We start from the raw sequence: 23,995 nt of genomic DNA on the forward strand, positions 1-23,995 counted from the left end.
ACTGCCCAAGCTCTGCAACCGCCACCACCCGACTTCCCCGAGGGTGAATATAGCAGAGTACCCCTGCCAGCCAGCCCCAGAGCCCTGCAAGCAATACCCTTCACGTGGCTCCCTCGGCCGCGGCTCAGCCCCAAATCTCATTCCCTGGCCTGAAGCTTTGTCCTTCAGTCTCAGTAGACGCCCACCGCCAGCTGTGCCCGCCCACCTGTGCAAAACTCAAGCCCCGAGCCAAGCCTGCCCCACTGCTGGAATCCTCTCCTTCGGACCTGAGCCCCCTGGCCTTTGGCCTAGTAACGAACTGGGCTACAGAATAAAGAAAAAGAAAAACTGACCCCCTGGACGAAGAACCGGAGCCACCTATTTTTATCATCACTACCTGCCCCCCTCCCCCATCCTCCTTTTCCAGTTCTGAGGCGAAAGACTCCTTCCTGCCAAGTACAGGGGGTAAGAAAAATGGAGATGGTTCTTACTCCTATTCCTAAGAGGGCTGGGGACAGAGGGGGTATCCAGTCCGCCTCATGTCCCAGGCATTCATTTCAACCTCAATCTCCTAGAATGTTTTGTTATGGAATAATTCTCCTAAAGCTAAAAGGTTAATAACAGAAATCCAGCCAGCTTTAATAAGAATCCACACTTTGTTCCCTACAAATGTCTCAATGCTGGTTGTTAATAACTTCAGACAATCTTGCCCCCTCAAGTAGGTAGTTTTCAAAGGGGCGAACACACAAAAGAACAGAAACTTGGATCAAGCACTCTTAGAACCCAGTCTGGCAGGTACATTTGTCACCAATTGGGGCCGGCTGCATTACATCACTGAAGGTGGGAAAACATTAGTGGTGAATGTAGTAATTCAAAAGCTTATAGTGAGGACAAGAGAGGATGTCTCCAGAGGGAAGCTTTTGTTTCAGTGTCCAGCTCTGCTCAGAAGGGACCCGTTGCACAAGGACAGAAGAGTTAATGGCCGGTGCTCTTCCCTGGAAGAGCTTCTCCAGCTTTCTCTGCTTCCACACACAGGAGACAGCTGCCCCTGATTCTGGCTTCTGTTTTCTTCTTTGCTGGGGCCCAGATACAAAGGACACCCTCCAGTGGCTGACTCTCAGTATACACAACTGGTGGAATCCTACCTAGCCTGGTCTCTTAAAGGCCTAAGGCTTAGTTTTCTTACATGAAATTGTTGCATGCAGGGGTTCAAGATGGCATGACATGCTCTTTTTAGGAAGAATTCTAACCTCTCTGAACTTGAACATAACAGGCGATTGCTAATTGAGCCCCAGAAAAGATATTTCAGTTGGGACAATGAAAATCTGATTCAGGACATGAGTTTATCTCCTGAGAGCTTGTGGTTATACATAACCCACACCTTCCGCCAAGAGATGAAGAGTCAGTAAGTCAAAAATAGGAGCCAGACTTCCCTGATTTCTTCAGAAGCCAGCTCAGGGGAAGAATGCAAAAGGGAAAAGGAAAAATGCAGCCTCATAAGTCTCACAGCAAAGGACAGGTTCAATTAAAGACCCTGAAGGTGTTAAATTCAAGGAATCTAGGAGTAGAAGTGGATGTAGACCTCTTCCTGAGTACAGTGGTTCTGAAGCCAGGGAATAGGTTCATTCGAAGGACCTGAAGGTGCTGAATTCAGGTAACTCAGGAGTAGAAGTAGATGTGGGCCTCTTTCTCGGCACAAAGGGTTCTGCAGTCAGAGTTGAACTGGTGAAAATGCCATGGGTTTCCATGTCTTCTGGGGGCATTTTCTTTTTAAATAAAAGAAAATAATCAAATGATTTCTAGGATACAGAACTAGGAGTGCTTCTCTACTTTTTCATTCTTTCACTAGTCCTCAGTTCCAAAAGTCTTATTTTGCCCTACACTTTGATACTCTGCCCAAATCATGCTCATTTCCCCTTCTTTTCCAGTGTCATTTAGCAGAAATAGCATGAGATTTAGATTTGGTAGATATAGATTCAAATCAGCAGCTATGTGGCCCAATGGATAGAGTGGGTAGACTTGAAACTAGGAAGACTTGAGTAAGAATTTTGTCTCAGACTCTTATTAGAGAGTGACATAACAATAATACCTATCTCCTAGAGTTGCTGTGAAGGTAAAATAATGTTTGTGAGGTAATTATGCAAACTATAAACAAATGCTAAATATTATTAAATTGTAAAGGGCAGGGACTTTGGAGAAATATACTTAAAGCTCAGTATGATTTATTTAAACAAGGTGTTAATTCAGTGATATTGATAAGAAATGGCTATCTAGTTTAGCATGTGAGTTCTCTAGTTCAGTATGACTGATTTAATCTTACAACAAATAATGGTTCCCTGGTGATATAATGATTAGTTTATACTCAATATACTGTAATGATATAATGGTAATAGAGCATATAAACTAGGAACAAATTGAGCCAGAGAGAGATTTCAAGACAGAGACCGTCATGGTGGCTCTCCTGCTTCCTCCACTAAAACCAAGACCCATTCTAGAAGGCCTCCAGAAAGCTAGCCAAGTCACAGGTGAAGGAGACAGACTGTGAAGGAGATAATAAAGAATTATCCCTGACTATTCTCATGATTATTCTGTTAAAATGAAGATTAGTCCCAAGACCTCCAGAAAGCTAACTAGGACATTATATTAAACCACTGCCACTATGTGATTATGAACAAGTGACTTAATTCCTATATAACTTAGTCTCTTTATCTTGAAAATGGACTAAAAGATCTCTAAAAACTATTAACAAGTTGGTATCTTATGAACCTTTCTCAATGTGTGCTCTTCTAATGTGTGCTTTGTCATCTCTGGGTTATCAGGTGTACTTTCCAGAATAGTATGGGAACTTTGAAATCATCTAGTCACATTCTACATCAGTAGGAATCCCTTTTGTAACATTCTTGATAAGTACTCATCAAATATCTACTTGAAGTGAGGGGGAATCATGGGTAGAAGAGGACTAGTTCTAATTGTTAGCAAGTATTTCGTTACAATGAATCAAAACATTTCTGAAATTTCTAGGCAGCTTCCAGGTCTGCACTCCAAGGGCCAAAAAAAAAAAGTCTGATCTGCTTTCCCTTAACAGCCCTATAACTTCTTATTAAATCTTCTCATCTCTAGGCTAAATATATTTTTTCAATAACTACAATAATTTGCAGATATAGTATATTCCTCCATAGTCCTGTAAGGTGGACAAGTTTTATTATCTCTATTTTACTGATGAGGAAACAAGCTGGAAGGTTGTAACCCATTCATGACTCTCTGGTGGGATAAAAACTCAAGTCTCTTGACTGAGTTCAGAGTCCAGCTCTATCTACTATACCATATTGCTTGTCTTATGGCATGGATTCTATCCTCTAGATTTTTCTTCCTCCTGAAAACCCACTTCATCTCCATGGCCACCCTGTTCTTTTTGTGCCAACCTAAAACTGAGGAGGTATTTAAAACCATATTGAAACAGTTTTGACGCTATCATTTTAGGTTCTCTTTTACAGTATAGCATTCAATGAAAGGCTCAAAAATGTCCATTGGGTAGGATGGTATATTTATCTTGTTCAAAATAACTTGTATTTGGGGAAGAAGTTGTACTTGCTTAGGAATGTAAAAAAATTTCAACTAACAAAAATTTCAATTTTAGTTCTAAATTTCAACCATTAACCAATTTCATGAAGGCAATAATCTAGTTTCCTGAGCTTCAAATCCACATTTCAAACCATTATCAGGCCCTTTTCACATAGATTTCCTACAGTAAACTAATTCTCCCTTTGAAGTTTGTTTTTTTTTCCTGCCCTTTTCTATTTATGCTAATGGAAATACCAATCTCTCAGTAATTCTTGTTTGATACTTGACTCTTTACCTCTCTTACTCCTCTACATTCAGAAATCTTATTCTTCATTCTGATCTCTCTCATCCCCATGACTCGCCAGTGCAATCTCTACCTCCATTACATCTTGGTGAACCACTACAATATCCACCCACTGCTCCCCTTTGGACAGTTAGGAGGTGTAGGGAATAGATTGCCTAACATAGATTCAAGAAGATCTGCATTCAAATCCAAGCTCAGATCTTTTCTAGTGTGTGTGTCCTTGGGCAGGTGACTTAAACTCTGTTTGCCTCAGTTTCTTTATCTGTAAAATGGGGATAATAAGAGCACCTACTTCTTAGGGTTGTTGTGATGATCAAATGAGTTAATTTTGTAAGTGCACTTAGGACAATTCCTGGCACATTCTAGACACCACATAAATGTTAGCTGTTGTTATTATTATTATTATTAGACAACAGGTTCCCAGAAAAATCTTGCTAATGCATATGATGTTATTGCTCCAGGGCTCCCAGATATTTTGGGGCTTCCCAATGTTTATGGGATAATTCAAACTTTCTTGGTCTTGCATTCAAGATCCTGAACAATCCAGCTCCAGCTTCCTTTTGCAGCTCCATCTTACCTTCCTTTCTTCCATTTCACCAAACTGGCACTCATCAGAACCATAGGCACCTCCCATCATCTTTTTAATTTGCTTGGCTAATGCCATTTCCTACCTCACACTCCCACCAATTTTGCCCTACTAAAATAATAGTTTTAATGACCCAGCTCCAATGTTAGCTACTCTTTCAAATCTTCTTGACCCTCCTACACCCAACCTTCTATGATTTTTCCATCACTTTGCTTCTACTTCTCTTATATATTGACCTCCTTCTGTTTTGCATTATTGTCAAACTCCTACATGCCTGACTTCCCCCATTAGATAATAAAATAACCCACTTCAGGGCAGAGGCCTAGGCTTATCTTTGTATTCTTAGTCCAAATCACATATCTTTGAATAAAATATTTGCTTAATGAAGATCTCCCTTAATAACTTTTGATCCTATGAGTTGGTTGTAACTATCAAAGGGGCAAATTACTTGAAATAAGGTTTTCATTTAGTTTATGAGCGGCAGATAAGTGAGAGAGGTTCTCATTCAATCAATTAATTGTCTGTCTTCTAAATTCTCCATCTTATTTATCATTACTATCAGTATGCAGTCAAAATGCTGCTTAGGAATAGACTATGCCATAGAAGCCAGGCAATAATGCTTTCTAGAAGCCATCAGAAACAGAATCTCCAGGGAGCTATTCAAATACAACATTTATGGTTGGGCCTGAGGCCAGTGAGAACATCTCAGCATCTTGGGACTGGTCATATTTGCAAAGGTAAAAGGGAGATGAATGAAAAGGGGCTTGGAAATATCAAGCCAATTTAAAAAGGGATGCAGCATCTTTTACCCAACTCTTTACCCATTTGAAGGCAAAAACCCAGAAATAATTAGGCTTCATGATTCTGGGTAGTGTGTCTTAGAGCAAGAGTGACTTCTTGAATCACTACTTTCAATCCTGCTGAAACACTACTCAGAATAGGCTCTTAAAGTCTCAGGGATAACAAGAATTATGCATGACTCTGTTACTATGGTAGCTGCCTCATTAAAAGATGTCTCACTCTTTTGACTGGGACCTAGATGAGTGGTTACCAAAAAACTGATATCATTTCTTTTTGGTTAGGTAAAGTATATGATTAGGTCAGAGATCCCAGTGTAATTACTAGTGCATGCTCTTGACATAGCCTTCTTTCTAGTAAAACTAAAGGAAAATTTGATTTTCATATTGTCAGAACTCAGGTTCTTTTTGCATTTTTTAAAAATAATTTGATTCTGGACACTGGAAAACTGAACAATTTGTTGCTTATCACTCACTATATATATATTATGTCCCACTTAACAGGCAAAGGACTATGCCAATATACCTCAAGATATATTCATTCCCTAGAATCTTGATTGCTTGTTGCTTGTTCAATCATGTATGACTCTCTGTTGACTCCATTTGGGTTTGTTTGTTTGTTTGTTTGTTTGTCTGATAAGGTATTGGAATGGGTTTGCCATTTCCTTCTCCAGCTCATTTAACCGATGAGGAACTAAAGTAGTCAGAGTTAAGTGATTTACCCAGGGTCTCACAACTAGTAAGTGTCTGGAGCCAAATTTGAACTCAGGAAGATCTTTCTGACTTGAAACCTGAAACTCCATACATTTAGCTGGCCCAAGAATCTGGTAGGTATCTATAAGTTGTATCTTAAGAATTGAACCACTCACCATTGAAATGGAGAACAGGGAGTTATCAAAAGACATATCTGTAATGGGAGAAGAACAAAAGACAGGCATATAGCATTATTATAAAAAAAAAAATTCTCATCCACCCAAACCCTATATAGTCTAGCATGAATCACATGACTAAGATGCTGCTTCTCTACCACAAGAGAGGGCAAACTCTTCTTTAGAGGAAAAAGGGAAACCTAGGAATACAACTTTCTCAAATATAAGGAATTAGATGTTACTTTGTCTCCTTATATCTTCATGGTAGTCTTCCATACTTTCCCCTTGTCATTGATTGTGTAGCCACTGCAGTGAAGTTAGCTACAAATAGAGACTTTAGACTTCAAAAGTGAGGGTGAGCTAATGTCTTGTACTCTACTGCTCCTAATGGGCAGTTCCAAAACTGGGCTAATTAATGACCTCAGAAGAGATGGTTGTCTAAGACAAGTGGTACAGGAAGAGACAGACTATGGAGACTACATTACTCAACTTTGAGCCAGGGAACATATGTACCTGAAGTAGTATAGTTTATCTTTGTCCAGCAGGATTCTTGCTCTCTGCAAATGAAAGAATAAAAACTATTCCTCTGATCTAAATGGTCTTGAAAAGCACTTTAGGCATTACTATTGTTTGTACAGATTTTAAACACTATAGAGCACCCCAAAAATCTTGGTGCAGTTTGAAGGTATAAAGCAACTTTATCTTATTGATCTTTCTATATCTTTCATCATAATATATTCCTTTAAACATATAATTGCTGCTTAAATGTTTGTTAAATAGCATTTGTAAAATCAAATTGGCAAATAAATATAAGGTGTAGCTCTAAAAAAATGATGCTAATAGTATAAGCCACAAATGAGTATTTACTTTGAATAGTTAAGCAACACCTTACATGTAAAAGAACTTGGTTAATATGAGCCAGGAAGGGAAAAGATCATATGTCCCAATACTAAAAGGGACTTTCCTTTTTTTTTTTTTTCCCCCAAATAGGAAAACGAGAAATCAAGAGAAAAGTTTAAATCTTAGGCTCCCTAAGAACTCTTTAAGAACCCACTTCCCACTTGGAATCTGAACAATATAACAAGGATTGTCTCCATGACACAGTTACCTTCCATCCCAAGTGGGTTGTCTTAGTGTAGGATCCAAGTGGGAGTCTTCATGGACTCTGAAGGAAGCCACTCCTACCTTCTTCATTCACATTACCTGAACCAATTATTTTCTAAAAATGCTCTGATTCTATCCTCATTATTCTACCCCAGGACAAAAAGTTATGGAAACTGATGTTTCCTCCATCACATGCTCCCAGAAGTTCTCCTGGACCCACCTCACCTTTTTTTCTGAAGGTTTTTGACTTTAACTGGCAAAAATAAAAACAACAAATAACGAAGTATTAGATTGTTTCACCAATAAGTTTATATTGCAAAGAGCGATTCTTTAAAAACTTGACAATTCCAGAATCAAACCTGGCATTTCCAGGTCCTAACCTAATCTGACTTTCTTGTTTCACTGAGGGAAATGAAATCAGGCATATGTTTTATATAATAGAAGTGGGCCAGGGATCCTCACAAGAAACGTATTCTCTAGGAAACTGAGGCTTTGGGAAAATCCTAAGTAGGAAAAACTCTCCCCCTCTTCCTGAATAATTTAAAGGACTTGGAAATACATGAATTCCTTAATAGTCATTTTTTCTGTTGTTCAGATAAAAAAATCCATGTACCTTGTCTAATCTTTAGAATGGCCACAACCAGCATCACAATGAGGATTAATGCTCCAGCCAGACTCAGGGACAATGGTAAGATCCAAGAGGGCACTAGAAAATAGAAATATTGAGTTTGGACAGGTCAAGGAGAGAGAAACAATAGAAATGAAAGGGAAAGAGGTGCTTAAGGTGCCTCCTCACAAAGGATAGGCTTGCTGGATTGGGAACACCAGAAAACTAGCTTAGACTCTTATTTTACCATATTACAAGATGCAGAGCACCATGCTTCTCGAAGGCTTTGGAGGTGATCAACTGACCAGGAGTACTAGAGTGTGACTCCCATAAGTGGTTTCTACAAAGGATTTACTCAGTGTTCTCTACTTAGTGTAATTTCTTATAGAAAGGACCAACAATTTTTTTACCTCACTTCTGTGTTGGTGCCCTTGTGACACTCGAAGATATCCCCAGAACAGACCTGCCTGCCTTTGAGAAATTAGTTCTGGGAATAGAAAGGCAACACAGAGCCATTCCAGCTCTCCCTCCCTCTTTGCCTTTCTTTCCCAGAAGATTTACTCTACCTGGAGCAGTTGGAAGAGTTGTAGTTGGCAGCCCATAAACTGGAAAAGAAAAATCAGAGAGTGAGCAATTTTCCTGGGACATGGAGCTGACTTCTTCCATGATTCCACTATATGTTCAGAGTATAACACAGGATACTTTTTGACAGTTTTGTAGCTAGCTACTGTTGCATGTTAAGTTGTGAACTCTAACACATCATCTTCCAACCTTGGAAGATCACTACGTAAATTATCCAGGAAGTAAAGAACATAACAAGAGATTGTGGAGTAGGATAGATGAAATGGGACCAACCCACAAGGAGCTGGAAGAATGAGCAACCAGAAGGGACTGGAACCATCTCACATGATACAAAGTGTCAAAAAGCAAGCTGGCCCTTACCTGGAAAGGTCACATTCACTGGTTTGCTGAAGTCTGAGAATTGCTTGGCAATCTCCCCCATCACACTGTATTGACATTGGTACTGTGCTGTAAGGCCTTCACTAACATTGGCCACTGTGAAAACCACTCCCTGCTGGGCCTCTTGTGCCTGCAGTGTCTGGACCACCCCATCTTCTTGGAACAGTGAGAATTCAACTTTCTGGAAGCCAGGGGGGGCCATACACTGAAGGTGGATGGGATCCCCTGGTTTGCTAGGGTATGGAGGGGTCTGAGAAATGGAAGGAGCTGGTATTGCCAAAGAGCCTGAAAAACAAAGTACACAAAGGAATTTTGAGTGTGGATTGAATTCAGTGGGGAGAATTCATGGGGATGTCTGCTGGATTTGGGTTCAAATGTCAGCACTCATATGGGCTCTAGGGTAAGTCACCACACTTCACCAAACCTAATCTGTAAAATGGTATTAGATGGCTTCTAACTTCTCTTTTACTCTAAATCTATGACCAACCTAGGCAGGTCTGCCCCAGAAGGGATAATAAGTTCTTCCCTAGAATGACAATACATTTCCTCCCTCAGCTTCCTTCAGAGAATGCCCTGGACACCCTCCAGACAGGAATCTTCCAGGATTATCTTTCAGGGGTTCATGGGTTACACTCATTCTCTCAAAAGCAAAACCAAAGGCTTGGATACAACATCATCCTATGTCTTTCAGAACAGATTACACAGCACATATTCCTGGGGTTAGGATCCTGAAATTGTTATTACAACCTAAGAAATCAGTACAAACCAGACTCCTTTTCTTCAGTTCTGGCAAACATTACTAAAGGTTCCCAGATAGTCTGTTCTGCAAATTAGGAAGTGATTTCTGATTCCTAAGGTGTCATCAGGTAAAGAAACTTACCGGTTACAAAAAAGAGGACTTTCCAGGGCATCTCTTCAATGAGTTCAGTTATAATTCTGGCTGAAGAGAGACACACCAAACCAAATGCTCACAACCTTGTGAGGCAAGAAGAAAAGAGTTTACGAGGGCAGTTTCCTCATCTAGAGAGGAAATTGCACACTCTTGAGCTGAAAGGGAATCGATGTTTTGCCCTCCCCTTTTACAAATAGTATGTCAAACCAAAGAAGCTAAGTTCCATATTTTCAGTTGAATTCTACAGATTTTTACAAATTTGAGAACAGTTTTTTTTTGTTTTTTTTTTTGCTTTTAAAGGCAGTGGAAAGTGGAAAAGGAGGTCACTTCGGTCCTTGACAACCCATATTCTTAAGTAAAAACCTTAGAATGTTAAAATTTGGAATAAAAATCTTGACTATTGAATTGGGGCTGGTTTTTTTTTTTTGTTTTTGTTTTTGTTTTTGTTTTCTTGAGGCCAGGGGTTACCCAGAGTCACAGAGCTAGGAAGTGTTAAGTGTCTGAGATTAGATTTGAACTCTGGTCCTCCTGAATTCAAGGCTGGTGCTCTATCCACTGAGCCACCTAGCTGCCCCCAAACTGGGGATGTTTTCAACTTTAGGGAGAATCTTATTAATCGGGGAAAAAACTACTAATCTCAGTCCTTTAACTGTTCTGCAATAGAAATTTCTTTTCCCTGCCATACCAATAATTTGTTTGCTTGTATCTCTCTCAGTATTCTTTTTTAATTCAAAGGTCTAGTTTGGGATTACATTTTGGAAAAGATATGGATGGATATGTCAGTGAGAATGCACATAGTAAGAGGAGCAACCATACAATTTCAATAGACTTATGATGGAGAGAGCTTTTGTATACAGAAAGAGGACTATAGGAACTGAATATGGATCACAACATAGTATTTTACCTTTTTTTTTTCCCTTTTTGATCTCATTTTTCTTGTGCAGCATATGTGGAAATATGTTTAGAAGAATTGCACATATTAACCTATATTGGATTACTTGCTGTCTAGGGGAGGGAAATGGGGAGAGAGAAAAATGTGGAACACAAGGTTTTGCAAGGGTGAATGTTGAAAACTATCTTTGCATATAATTTGAAAATAAAGCCATTAAAAATAAAAGTCAATGATGGGCAAAGAAAAAAAAAGAGTAACAAGTATAACTTCCCTCCACCCTTGCTCATTTTATTATCATAAATGCATGAAATATAAACTAGTTGCTATATCAAGGAATGTGAGACTGATAAGTCTAAATCTAATCCTTTTTCTAATTGTTTATTGGGCATTAGTTCGTTTTCCAAACCATATTGTAAACTCCTTAAGCCTAAGGATATTTGACATACCCTGTCTCACAGTACAAGATTAAGATTATAGGTTGAAGTTGGATTTATGGATCTGGGGCTCATCTTCAACACACTAGAACTTGCCAGGGCTGAAGGGCAGGAAAGCATGAGTATGCTTAACTTGGTAATTAAAGCCTTTTGTAATCTCCTTTTCCTTTCAGTTTTATATTAAGTGCTATATAGTAGAAAGAACTGTTTTTAAGTGTCAGGAGATCGAAGTTTGAATCTTGTTTCCAGTGTTTGCTGTGTAAAAACCTTTATGATTTTGTTCCTCATCTTTAAGATAGGGATAATATCCTTTGGTTATTAAAAAAAATTTTTTTATAAATCTCTGAGTATGAGTAATTATTACTCCCCTTTACACACAATTGTTCATCTTCCCTTGCCATATCAATAGATGAATTGCATGGTAAGCTGATCCTCCATGCCTGCAAGTCACTCTTTCATCTCAACTTGCTGAAATCCTTCTCTCTTCAAGTCCCAACTCTGAAGCTACTTCCTCCAAGAAATCAATTTTCCCATCTGAAGGTGGTTTCCCTCTGCAAAATTTCCCCGGGAACTTAATGTGTCAGTTATTATGATTTGCCTGAATTGCTCCTTTTACATACAATTTTGTTTTATTCTACTATGGACAGTCCCTCATCCTTGACTAAGTAAGTCCCATTTAGTTAAGTGTTTTATCAGATGCAAAGTACTCTTGTCACAGCCACCCCGTTAGTGCAATTATTAATCCCATTTTACAGATGAAGAAACGGGGTGAAGTAATCATCACCCCACAGATATTAAATCTTTGGTTCATGATATAAAACAGGCTCCAAGTGCCCCGAGACTTCGGGGAATCTGGAAAGACCTGTGGGAGCCGATGGCAAAGAACAATGTGCACAGTAAGGCTATGTAAGGATAATCAGCTCGGAAAGGCTTAGTAACTGATTAACACAGTGACTAGCACAATTCCAGAGAACTCGGGATGCTTCCACTTTCAGGTGGAGAACCGAGCGCTGTGAATTGAAGCCACTTTTCCTTTTTCTCGACTTTTTTGGGGGATGGACGTGGCTAATGCAGAAATCTGTTTTGCATGTAACAGAATTTGGCTTTCTTGATGGGTAAGAGAGAAGGGGAAGAAGAGAATTTGGAACTGGAGAGACATAGCTATTCTTCGCCGGGTCCGCCCTCTCCACCGCGGCCTAAAGCACGGCATTGGACCTCCCAGTTTCCTCAATGGTGGAAGGAGGGGGAACGTTGGTGCGGGGCCACCCAGAAACTACACCCAGAAGTAGGAAAGAACAGAGGTCGCAGGCGAGGGTGCGGTCAGGCCCCTCCCCGGGAAGGGAGGGCCGCGAGAGCCCCACACCACCCCACGTCCAGCCAGACCCCGCGAAGAGGCGGGGAAGCCTCCTAACTGCCAACGGCTTCCCGCTCGGGGCATTTTGGGAAACGGCGGCGGGGCTGCCTCGTAAGGACCTTCGGCCCCTCCTTCTAGCCTGGCCTTAGCTGTCTCAAAGACTGCCTGCGAGGGACGGCCCAGCTGGAGCGCTGGTTTAGTTCCCCCGAGACCCCGCGGAGACACTGCTTTCAGAGAGGAAGGAAACGAAGGGGGAGCATTGCCTCTTTCCAATCCCAGCGATGGGCTGCAGGGGCGGGATTCCTCGCCCGACCGGCAGGCGTGGGCGCCAACCGGGCAGAGAGACTGCAGGGCTGCGGAGCCAAGCCTTAAAGGGGCCGCGTCCCTTCCTCACACTGCCGGATGACCCGGATGATGGCGGCAAGGGCGGCCCTGGCCCTACTCCTGGCGGCATGGCTGATGCCGCTGGTGGCCGGGACAGGCTCCCGGGCTCCCCCACCTCAGGACGGCGAGTTCACGTTTTTGCTGCCCGCTGGCCGTAAGCAGTGTTTCTACCAGCCCGCACCAGCTAACGCCAGTCTGGAGGCCGAGTACCAGGTAGGGGCGCGGGTGGGGGTTGGGGAACCTGAAGGAAGGGGGGAGGGGAGTTTGGGCGGGACTGGGGACCCTTTGTGGGCGGAGCCAGAGTTTTGGTCCGCTAGGGGCGGTTCATAGTTTGGAGCCCTGATGAGTAAGGGGGCGGGGCCAGAACCAGGCATCTCTAGAAGGGGCGGGGCTAGGACAGGAGGTGTGTGTGTGTGTGGGGGTCTCAGAGCCTGAGATTTAAAGGGCGGGGTTAGAAAAAAGTGCCTCTGAAGGACGGGGGCTGATGGGGAGCGCCCTGCTAGCCCCCGGCCCCTGGCTGAGTAGAGAGCTGGGATAGCCTTACCTGCATTCAAGGCCCTGTTTGGCCTCTACCCCCAGGTCATCGGAGGAGCGGGGTTAGATGTGGACTTCTCCTTGGAAAGCCCTCGGGGGGTGCTGCTGGTTAGTGAGTACCGCAAGTCGGACGGGGTGCACACGTGAGTACGCCTTCTCGCGGCCCCTCGTTGTCTCCCCTTTACCTCCCAGCCTGACTGCCCTACTTAGAGGGGTTTGGTTACATCTGCTAAGCGTGACCTGGCCTCAGGTTACCCACTGCTCGCTGCCAGGGCTGCAGGGGCATCTCCTTGGCAGAATGGGGTGATTGGGCAGGTCACCCTATCCCCCACGAGAAGCTGCTCATTCCCGTCTCGTCTCCAGGGTGGAGCCCACGGAGTTGGGAGACTACAAGCTGTGCTTTGACAACTCCTTCAGCACCATTTCAGAGAAGCTAGTCTTCTTTGAGCTCATATTTGACAGTCTACAAGATGAGGAGGATAGTGATGGTGATGGTTGGGCCGACGTGGTGGAGCCTGAAGAAATGCTTGACATTAAGATTGAGGACATTAAGGTGGGAGCTGGATTCCTTCCCCCAGCCCAGTATCTGATCTCCCTCCTCAGGCCTCTTTTGGCCCCTACAGAGCAGTTCTGGAATAAAAAAGAAATGCTACTAAGGGTTTATATTGAGATGGTATTTTGAAGTTTACCAAACGTTTCCTTTGTGACACAATGAAATAGTGCAGATATTAGTTTATTTTTAAATGTGAGAAAATAAAGTCAGAGATATAGCAGCTTGCACAAGGCCTTTTGGCTAGGAAGTGGGATCAAAATTTTGACTTACTTGGCTTCTACTGCACCACTAAACGTCCTCGATCCTCACTGCCTAGGACTGCTTTGGTTTCATTGAGAAATCTGGGTCCAACTGGGCTGAGATGGCCTTTGCCTGGACACATTCTCTTACTTGGTCTTCCCTTAAAAGGAATTCCCTGCCCAATCTGTGGGACTTGGGCAGATGTTAGGCCTGGGTGGGCTGCGCTCTAGAAGTGTGGGGCAGTCTGAGTTTCAGGGACCATTTTGACCAATTTGTCTGAGGAATTTGCTTTTTCTTTACTTTCCCACAGGAATCCATTGAGATGATGAAGACAAGGCTGGAGCGCAGTATCCAAGTGCTGACTCTGTTGAGGGCTTTTGAGGCTCGAGACCGTAACCTGCAGGAGGGCAACTTGGAGAGAGTTAACTTCTGGTCTGCTGTTAATGTAGGGCTGCTGCTCTTGGTGGCTGTTCTCCAAGTGTGCACGCTCAAAGGCCTCTTCCAGGACAAGAGAGCTGTGCGCACATAACTCTCCCTGGAGAGGAGAGCTGTGGGAGGGAGTGGGGGGGGGGGGTGGAGTGGGCTGGAGGGAGTCTCTCTCTCCTGCCCAGGGTCTATTCATAGCCCTGGGTTGAGGAACAACTGGACTTCCTTGGGGGAAGCAATTTAAAATTGACCAAGAAAGGGTCAGGAGAAGCCTGGGGCACTGATCCCTCCTTTTTGTCAAGGACATAGAGGGGATCTTGATGTAACAGGCACTTATGTCAGACTTCTTAGGAGCTTCTTTTGTTCTCTGGAGCTTAGGACACCCCAAACCTAAGCTGAGACAAAGAGGTCTGAGCAGAGAACAGTTGGGATGGTGGGAGTGCAGCTAGGTGGTGCAGTATGGGACTGTGCCTTATCAGAGGTGTAGATGAGAGGCTGCTGGCTCCATTACTGAAGAAAGCAAAGAGGGAACGATGGGGTGAAATCTTTTGTTCCAAAGCTGCCCAGAGAGCATGGGTTATCCCCTCCTCCCCCCAGGTGCCTTAAGTATTGTCCATCCTGGGGCATCCCCTCCCCATCTCACCCTATTCCTCTCTGGCCTTTCTGGGTGTTCCCTAAGTCATCCTCTAGACTCAAGACTGAGTCCCCTTCCAGAATGGCCATGTGACCTTTCCTCTACTCTCGTTATTTCAGGTCCCCCCCCCCCCATGCCAGCTGCTCAGACACAAAATTAGCTCTGTGGGGAGTAGCTTCCCAGTCCCCAACAGAAACTAAGAGATGAAGTGGGAACAGGTGAGGGCAATCCCCTCGTACCTCACCAAGAACTTTTAATGAAACTCAGACACTATCATATGCTTGCCCAGGACTGTCAGTTTATTGGAGACAGGATGGGTTGTTCTCCCCCAGCCTGGTGCTGCCTGCAGCAGGGGGCTGCAGGATGGGGCAGGGGGAAGGCTTTGGCTCATTGCCTACATAAAGTTCTAACAGCACCAGTGTGGCTGCGTCCCCAAGCAGAGGACTTGACCCACTTCAAATCAAATGAAGGCTCTTGGGACTCAGCTGGCCAAGGGAACAAGGGCAGTACCCTTACTGGGCAGAAAGCTGTTAGCCAAGGGTAGAAAGGGGTGACTCCTGAGCCACATGGAACAAAGTACCAGCTCTGGTTTAATAAATTACTCTTGGAATTGTGGAGTGTGTGGTAACTGGGGCCTAGGCTGGGGGAACAAGTTGATTGTACCCGGGGCCTGTGTCCCTGAAAACCAGGCTATCTGGAAACGAGGCTATTAAGTTTTGGCCTAGAGCAATATGACCAGCAGGAGTGAAAGCCAACTCTCCAAGGTGCCACTGTAGGGAGCTCAGGCCTAGCCTGAATGGGAAAATGCCCCCTCAGCTCCCAAGGCCCACAGGGCAATGCCCTGGGCAAAGGCAGCAGGCTGGCGCCTGTGGAGATGGATGTCTCTCAACCAGACGAAATTCAGAAGAAGGGCCGGGAAGGAGCAGAAGGAGGTGGTCGCCTGAGCACAAGAGAGAAATAGAAACAATAAGTTTAATGTTGTTGTGGAGAGAAGGCTGAAGAATGGTGGAATGGTCAAATCACCAGGTGACTGCCCTCACTGGGGTGCCAAGTATAGGGGTAGGTCTAGTAGAGTGGGACAACTCTACCTCTCCCAGGGAGTCAGATCTTAGGGCGAGCTTTACAAATGCCTCTAAGGCAGAGGATTGAAGAGTTCTGACCAGAAGCTTGGGCTTCTGCCAGAATCATTTTCCTCTTGGGGAGTACTACCTCTCCAATTCAAAGCTCCAATGGGAGCTTTGCTCTATACTAGGGGGAAACCTCTGGCCTTCGGAGAGGTAGACATTCTGCAGGCAGTAGGACCTAATCCTCCTCTATGGCATATTTTTAGCTTTGATTTATTTAGTTGGCTGGCTTTGGGCCCACAGGAGAGCTATTCCTAACATCATCTTGCCATTCTTTCCTTCAGTACTCTGGTAGGAAACTACAGAACCAGTTTAAAGACCCCAAGTCTTTAAGAAGATACAAGCAGTTTCTCTGTATTTTATCTAATCTAAAGAGCTCGGACTAAATTGCCTATTGAAGCAGCTCCACCTTCTTAAAGGGTAGGGGAGGCTCATGCCTGAAGATGAGGGTGGGAAGAGGAAGTTCTGGGGAAAAGCAGTCACTTAAAAAAGATGGATGGGGTAATGGTAGCTAATTCTGAAGTTCCCAGTACTTCCACTGAACTGAAGCTCTCAAGAGGAGCAGGGTCAGCAGCAGGGTTGAGCAAGGATCTGGGACAGTAGGCGGAGCCCCAAGAAGCAGATTCCCATCCCCTTTACTCCCAAGCAAAGACAGGAGGAGACAGACACCAGCCACCAGTAGCTTCTTCCCTTTATTTTAGTTTATTAATAGGGTACAGAGCAGAGGCACTTACACTGGTCAAATTGAGTGAAGGAACAAGTTAAGTCCCACATAGGTGCCAGCATGACTAGAGCTGGAGCCCATTTCCCACAAAGGGTCTAAGTCTGGCAGACAGTCTGCCAGCCAGGCCAATATCATCAACTCTTGAGCCCTGGGCAGTCCCTCAGGCAGACATGGTCCCTGATCCAAGTGCTCCCTGGCCTGGTTTTTTTCCTTTTCCTCTTGGGGGGGGGGGGAGAGTTGGGGCAAAGGAAGACCACTTTCCCAATAGTGAGTTATGCACCTCAGTGGGTCCCCATCCCCACAGTAGGGGTTTAAGGCAACTCTGGGTTTAGGGTGGTTTAAAGGCTGGAGATACATCTCTGGAAGCTTAACAGTATTGTAGTATTATGGGGCTTGACTTTTTAAAGTCTGGCTTCCAGAAGGAGTATATACAGCTGGAGGCGTGCAAATACACCAATGCCTGGGAGTGTAAAGGAGCGGGCAGTGGAGAGATCAACGACGACCAAGACTGGTCACTCTGCTTTCTTCCCCTTCCTTATACTGGGCTAGCTACTTTCTGACTAGGTACATCTGATAACCCCAGGCTAGGCCTTAGTACTTGCCGCTTCACCCGTTGGTGCCATGCCCCGATTCACTGTCACTGAGCTCCTAGGGTGATGAACATGAGACCCATTTGGGTCCTGAAGTGGGGTGGGGCCAAGACTTTGTACTAACTGGCCAGCAGGACTCCCCTCAAATGAGGTGACTTAGAAACGCCCTGACCTTGCTGGGTCAATGTACAAAGGATGCAGCAGGTCACCTGGTCTCCAACTTACATTTGGTTTAATCACACATCACTCAAAGGGCCACAGACACAGAAATACAGGCTCTTGCTGTGCCCAAAGCCCAAGGCTCATGAGTCGGTCCCTCCTTTCCCCATTCGTATATCATTTATACATAAACAGTGCCTAGGGTTGATGGGCTGAACTGACAGGCCACTACATCAGTCCCCATCTGTCTATCCCAAGTCAAATCCCAGAACTCATTTACAAAGTGCAAGACCCCAATTCCATTCTAGATTCCCCAGGACTGCTCAGTTCCAGAGGTTAAGTGCGAGTGCCTTGGGAGCCTGCAGAGCTGCATCCCTGGCCTGTCAGCGCCTCTCCGGCTGCTGTCTACATCTGTACTGGAATGGCCAAGGAGCGCAAGTATGTACCACCAGGCCCACGGGCTACAAGTTCAGATGATCCCTGCCTGGCAAGCATGGCCTCAGGCCTGGCTGTCAGGGACTAAGGGAGAAAGGAGGGAAGGGAAGGAGGCCTCAGGGTCCAGAGCCCACATTTGCTTTCTACAACCTTGGGTGTCCCTCAGAGCCGGCAGTGTATAGAAACCCCACCCACAATAGTACCCTGATGGTCTGGTGGCCACACCCCACTGAGTACATGGGCTTTCTCTAGAACCCAGGGTTAATCTAGCAATGATGGTTCGGCCGGGCGGATAATGGTTGGCCGGTTCGGTGCGGCGGGGGGTCTTCTGCTGTAAAGAAAATAGAAACAGATGGGAAGAGAACCCGGTGAGGATGGGGAAGGCAAGCCAACAAGGATGAGAACAGCATGGGCTACCGGGCTGCTGGCCTAGCCGAGAATCTCCAGTCTCCCCACAACCCTCTCAGACCGTGTCAGAATCCAAATGCCTACAGAAGCTGGGAAGGGTTTGAAGGCCAATAATTTGGCTGGGAGCCCAAGAGCACCCTTTCATGGACAAGAGAGCTACCTCTAAGCCAGACCTCTCAACCCTGCACTGCTCCTCTCCCCACCCCACCCCCCAGGAATCAGATGAGAATTCTACTTTAAGGAACAGCAACCAACTAACCAACTGACTTAAGACTGCTGGCTCCCACAGCCAACAAGTCCCCTGCTGAGAGAGATGTCTGTGTACAGTAGGTCCTGAGGGGATAGGATTGGGAACGCTAGCAGCCACACACTGGCATTGCCAGGGTTACTTTCTCAATGCCATATGAATGAGGGACCCACTATCTCAAAAGACTAAAGACAAGGCTATCAACAGATTCAGCACTGTCCCTGGCAAGGAGCAAAGGGAAAGGGAATGGGCAGGGGTTTAGGATAAATCTTACCTGGGCACACCAGGGGGGATGCCAGGCGGAATGCGTGCTGGCCGAGATGGGATCTGAGGTGGGGCTGAAAAGGGATCGTTGTTAGAGAAGACATTCTGAGGTCCAGGCCGAGAGGGAATAGGGGGAGCCACAAAGGAGGCAGCAACTCCTACAGGTACAGGGATCAGAGGTGGACCTGGGGTAGGACCCCTGACTGCAGGGGGCCTTCCTGGGGGAGGCACACTGGCAGGAGGTCGATGTTGAGGTGTGGGACTGCAAGAGAAGACAGAGAACAGAGATTGGACCTAGAGTTGTAGAGAAGCCAGGTCCCGCCTCAGCCTCCCTAGAACAGATTAAGTCTATTTCCTGCACTCAACTTGCACCTGCCAATGACACTGAAGCAGCTAAATTGTTTGCTGGACAATGGTGGTCTGCCCTCAACTGCCTCAGGACTGGGGATCCTAGACAACTCTCTTCAGCTTTCATAAGCTATTGGATCCTAACTGGAATCAAAAAATTTAAGACTGAAAAGGAAATTCAGAGGTCATTCAATCCAGCTTTCTATAGCCTTCCTAAGGCTGACTACTTGGTCAGCCAACTCTTGTGGAATACTGTTAAGTCATATTTTCTGAAACAAGCATGAACACCTATGTCATTCTATACATATGATGTGATATACTCTTATACTGAACTGATCCTGCCACTATCTATACCTGCTGGTCTTAGTTCTGCCTCTGGGCACCAGCAGAAGTAAAAAGGTACAATCCTCCTCCCCCTAAAGCTGTGCTCACAGCCACAGCTCCAGGTCCAGCCCCTCTCCCCAGATAAGACATGCATACAACTGGCTGGACCTGTGCCTACTGCTGGAGCTCTGGAGCCATGTGTCATCCACAGGGGGAGGCACAGGGGTGGATACTGTGCTGGTGCTGATGTCTCCAATGATGTTAAGTGCCTCCTTCAAGGCATGGTACATGCGCAGCATGTCTTCTCGACGCTGGGCCTGGTCCGCAGATTCCTCCATCAGGCTATTCTGGTCCGCAGAAGAGTAGAGATAGGCCAGTAGCTCTGAGTGGATGAAGGCCTTGGTCTGTGGTGTAAGGGGAAAAGCCCAGAGATCAAGTTGGGGAGAAAGGGGATTGGGCTTCTCCCCCCCACAAAAAACAAAACAAACAAAAAAACAGTCTAGGACTTCTTCCTCCTATATGCACAGGATAAAATAGAGACCTGACTAGCCCTAAAGAAAGCCCTTTCTAATCAACTGAAGCCAGCCCAGTTTCTCAGAGCTTTCCCATCAAGACCTTATTTTTTCCCTCCTGGGAACATGGACTAAAACCTCAAGGGGGACCTGAAAAACATAAGACTTCTGTGCAAATATTCACATCCCGAATGTTCCACATCTTTAGGGATTCTTCAGGGATTGGGACAGAGATAACCACATGGTCCGGCTACCCAGATCTTGAGTAGTGACATCGAGGGCCTTTGGAATACGCACATTGTTGATCATGAGATGCATGATTGTCTTTGGCATGAGGTCACGAATAGACTTATTGATAATCCCCACATAGGAGTCAACAAGGTTTCGGATGGTTTCCACCTGGCGTTCCAGTTGAGGGTCCATGGAGAAGGTGTTTTCCTGGGCCCCATCCTCATTCTCAGCCTGGTCTCAGGAAAAAAAAAAAAAAAAAAAAGCTTGGGAATGTTTCTACCCTCTCACATGATGAGAGGAACTCAAATTAAGCACAAGACAACAGATTCTATAGGACCTGTTTTGCTCTGTTGCCACAATTAACACCACCTGGTGAATACCCTTCTCTGCCCATATATACCTTGGGTCTGGCCCACTCCTAAGTTCCATCTGATTCCTTGTCCATTCCCAGATACCTAGAGAGGTACCAACCTGGTCTTTCTCAGGATAGACCCCAGCTCGGAGGAAAGAAGCCTTCCAACTATCTACATCCTCTTGGGAGTCACAGGCTAGTTCAATCTGCCGTAGGTCCTTATAGACATTCCTGCAGGAATAAAGTAGAAATGAGGTTTGTTGAAGTGCTGCTCCATTCAGTGTTGTCTTTCCACTTTACCCATGCCATGGCACCTGACAGAATGGCCCAGAGTCCAGCAATTATGGCAAATAATCATGTACAGAATTCTTCAGATCTGTTCCCTAATAGAAACTAGCAACTGGCCCTAGAACCTTATCATCTATGAAAAGAAAAACCTTGATTGCCATTCTGAGGGTAAAAAAGGAGGGTAGGGAAGAAATTGTTCATCTTAAAAATGCAGTCAGGGAAGAAAACCAGAAAAATGTTCTAAAAAGTAATTACAATCATGTAGTTAACACATTAATATCATATACACAGTAAAAAAATCAAAAAGAAATATAAATCAATGATATAGATGCAATGTAAAATTAGACAAATACATCTTGTAGGGGTGGAGTCAAAGAATGGTAAATAATAGACGTTAGACACTTCTTAAAATCATTTATAATTTTTGTTGCTGTTTGTTCTTTCTTACTTTCTAATATGCTATTTGTATATATGAATACCTGTACTTGTCAAAATGTAACATAAAAATAAAAAGGCAGATGCTATCTATAAAAGATTAATCTTTAGCCTTCTAGAAGCCTGTTAAAGGGCTCTGATAATAGGATCAACCTATTAAATTCCTCACTTTTCTCGGCTGAGGAAGAAAAATAAAGAGCACAAGAAACTATTTTTTTGGGAGTAAATAGTACTTTATTTTTTCAATTACATGTAAAGCTAGTTTAACAGTCATTTTAAATAAGATTTGAGTTTCAAATTTTGTTTTCCGTCATTTCTTCTCAAGATAACAAACAATCCAATATGGGTTATACATATGTAATCATGTAAACATATTTCCACATTTGTCATGTTGTGAGAGAAAAAACAGAAAAGGGAAAAGACACAAAAATTAAAAGTTAAAATAGTATGCATTCAGACTTCAAAGTTCTTTTTGGATGTGGATAGCATGTGGATGAGTTTTTTCAAATTGTCTTGGATCATTGTATTGCTGGAAGAACTAAGTCAATCATAATGGATCATTGCATACTATAGAGGGCTGAAACTGTATGACTGATTTAAACAAGGTGTTAACTCAGTGGAATTGATAAGAGTGGTAATCTAGTTTAGCATGATGATTAATAGTTCTCTAGTTCAGTGTGATTGAATTAATCTTAACAATAATGGTTCCCTAGTGATATAATGAATGGCTTATACTCAGAATGATGAATGAAATTTAATTGTAATAAGAGTACTTAAGAAGCCAGAGTCAGACCTAGAGGAGGACTGGAACAGACTCAGAGAAGACAAGAGGACTGGAGGACCTCCAGAAAGCTGACCCGGGCCAAGGCAAGGAAACAGATTGTGAAGGAGATAATAAAGAATTTGGACTTTATCCCTAGCTATTCTTGTGGTGATTACGCTGCTGAAAGGAAGGCTGGTCCAAAGACCTCCAGAAAACCAACCAGAACATTACAGCATACACTTACGCTATTACTGTGCATGAAATTCTCCTGCTATTCATTTCACCAGGTTTTTCTGAAATTTGCCTTCTAATCATTTCCTATAGCACAATTATATTCTATTACATTCATATACCACAAGTTATTTGGGCATTCCTCAACTTTAAATTTCAAATTTAAATCCCTCAAATTTAAAATTAAATAAATTAAATTAAAAAATTGCCACAACAACAAAGAGAACTGGTATAAATATTTTTTGTACATCTGGATTCTTTTTCTTTCTATTTTTAATGATCTCTTTGTGATACAAACCTAGGAGTGGTATTCTTGGATCAATTTACTATTCCACTAACAAATTAGTGTCTCAATTTTCTACATCTTCTCCAAGATTTTATTATTTTCTTTTTCTGTCATATCAACTTTAATTCTTAATTTGCATTTTTCTAATCAATTGTGATCTAGAGCATTTTTTCACATGCTATAGGTAGCTTTGATTTCTTCAACTGAAAACTCCTGGTTCATATACTTTGGCCATTTGTCAACTGGGGAATGGCATATGTTCTTATAAAATTGATTCAGTTCTCTATACATTTAAAAAATGAAGACTATCAGAAACACTAGCTGTAAAAATAGTTTCTCATTTTTCTGCTTTTCTTCTAATATTGACTGAGTTGGTTTTACTTGTGCAAAACCTTTTTAATTTGATGTAATCAAAATTATTCATTTTGTATTTCTTGGTCATAAATTTGTCACTTCAACATAGATCTTACAAGTTACCTATTCATTGCTCTCCTAATTTGTTTGTGGTATTACCCTTTACATCTAAATTGCATACTCATTTTGACCTTATTTTGGTATATGGTGTGAGTTGTCTATACCTGATTTTTGTCAGTTTTCCCAGTAGTTTTTTTTGTTTTTTGTTTTTAAATCAAATAGTAAGTTCTGATCCCAGAAGCTAGAATCTTTGGATTAATCAAACAGTAGATTACTATAGTAATTTACTACTGTCCTGTGCATCTATCCCACTGATCCATCACTCTATTTCTCACCCAGTATTGACTAATTTTGCTGATTGCTGCTTTATAATATAGTTTTGGATATGTTACAACTAGGTCACCTTCCTTTGCATTTTTTCCCCCATTAATTCCCTTGATAATCTTGATCTTTTGTTCTTCTAGATGTTATTTTTTTAGTTTTATGATATTTTGGTAGTTTGATTAGTATGAATTCATTAATTTAGAGAGATTTATCATTTTTACTTTAGCTCTATTTACGAGCAATTGATATTTTTCCAGTTGTTTAGATCTGACTTTATTTGTGTGAAAAGTGTTTTGTAACTGTGTTGATATAGTTTCTGGGTTTTTCTTGGCAAACGGACTCGCAAATATTTTATATATTTTATAGTTATTTTAAATGGCATTTTTCTATCTCTTGCTGAGTTTTGTTGGCAAAATATAGAAATGG

General features: G+C 43.2%; 3 protein-coding genes across 18 annotated transcripts in view; 1 reads left to right on the plus strand and 2 right to left on the minus strand.

Annotated features, from left to right (window-relative positions):
- Positions 1–593: 593 nt before the first annotated feature.
- Positions 594–12,803, minus strand: C1H19orf38 (chromosome 1 C19orf38 homolog). 2 transcript variants are annotated; one of them, XM_074312042.1, is made up of 9 exons: positions 12,603–12,803; positions 9,648–9,707; positions 8,750–9,052; positions 8,374–8,412; positions 7,814–7,906; positions 7,426–7,453; positions 6,610–6,653; positions 6,097–6,134; positions 594–1,745 (listed from the first exon to the last, which is right to left on the minus strand). In XM_074312042.1, exons 2-9 carry the CDS (start codon positions 9,676–9,678, stop codon positions 1,602–1,604), a joined length of 720 nt encoding a protein of 239 aa, XP_074168143.1. In that variant the 5' UTR covers positions 9,679–9,707; positions 12,603–12,803; the 3' UTR covers positions 594–1,601. The 2 variants fall into 2 exon arrangements, with proteins under 2 accessions (XP_074168143.1, XP_074168147.1); XM_074312046.1 differs by lacking the exons at positions 8,374–8,412; positions 12,603–12,803 and having other exon boundaries at positions 9,648–9,790.
- Positions 12,742–15,720, plus strand: TMED1 (transmembrane p24 trafficking protein 1). The gene is made up of 4 exons (XM_074312052.1): positions 12,742–12,936; positions 13,303–13,400; positions 13,621–13,810; positions 14,361–15,720. Exons 1-4 carry the CDS (start codon positions 12,742–12,744, stop codon positions 14,577–14,579), a joined length of 702 nt encoding a protein of 233 aa, XP_074168153.1. The 3' UTR covers positions 14,580–15,720.
- The window catches only part of DNM2 (dynamin 2), a 73,393-nt gene continuing 64,786 nt past the window's right edge, over positions 15,389–23,995 (minus strand). For 8 of the 15 annotated variants that reach the window (XM_074311920.1, XM_074311911.1, XM_074311898.1 and 5 more), the window contains 5 exons: positions 20,948–21,059; positions 20,543–20,707; positions 19,902–20,137; positions 19,072–19,323; positions 16,914–18,473 (listed from right to left, as the gene is read on the minus strand). In XM_074311920.1, coding sequence (XP_074168021.1) covers positions 18,404–18,473; positions 19,072–19,323; positions 19,902–20,137; positions 20,543–20,707; positions 20,948–21,059 — 835 coding nt within the window. In that variant the 3' untranslated portion in view covers positions 16,914–18,403. Of the gene's footprint in view, positions 16,051–16,913; positions 18,474–19,071; positions 19,324–19,901; positions 20,138–20,542; positions 20,708–20,947; positions 21,060–23,995 lie in introns of those variants that run through there. The other 7 variants (XM_074311929.1, XM_074311881.1, XM_074311871.1 and 4 more) reach the window with 2 other exon arrangements.

The sequence above is a fragment of the Sminthopsis crassicaudata genome, chromosome 1 (genome assembly GCF_048593235.1).
Source record: "Sminthopsis crassicaudata isolate SCR6 chromosome 1, ASM4859323v1, whole genome shotgun sequence".
NCBI lineage: Eukaryota > Metazoa > Chordata > Mammalia > Dasyuromorphia > Dasyuridae > Sminthopsis > Sminthopsis crassicaudata.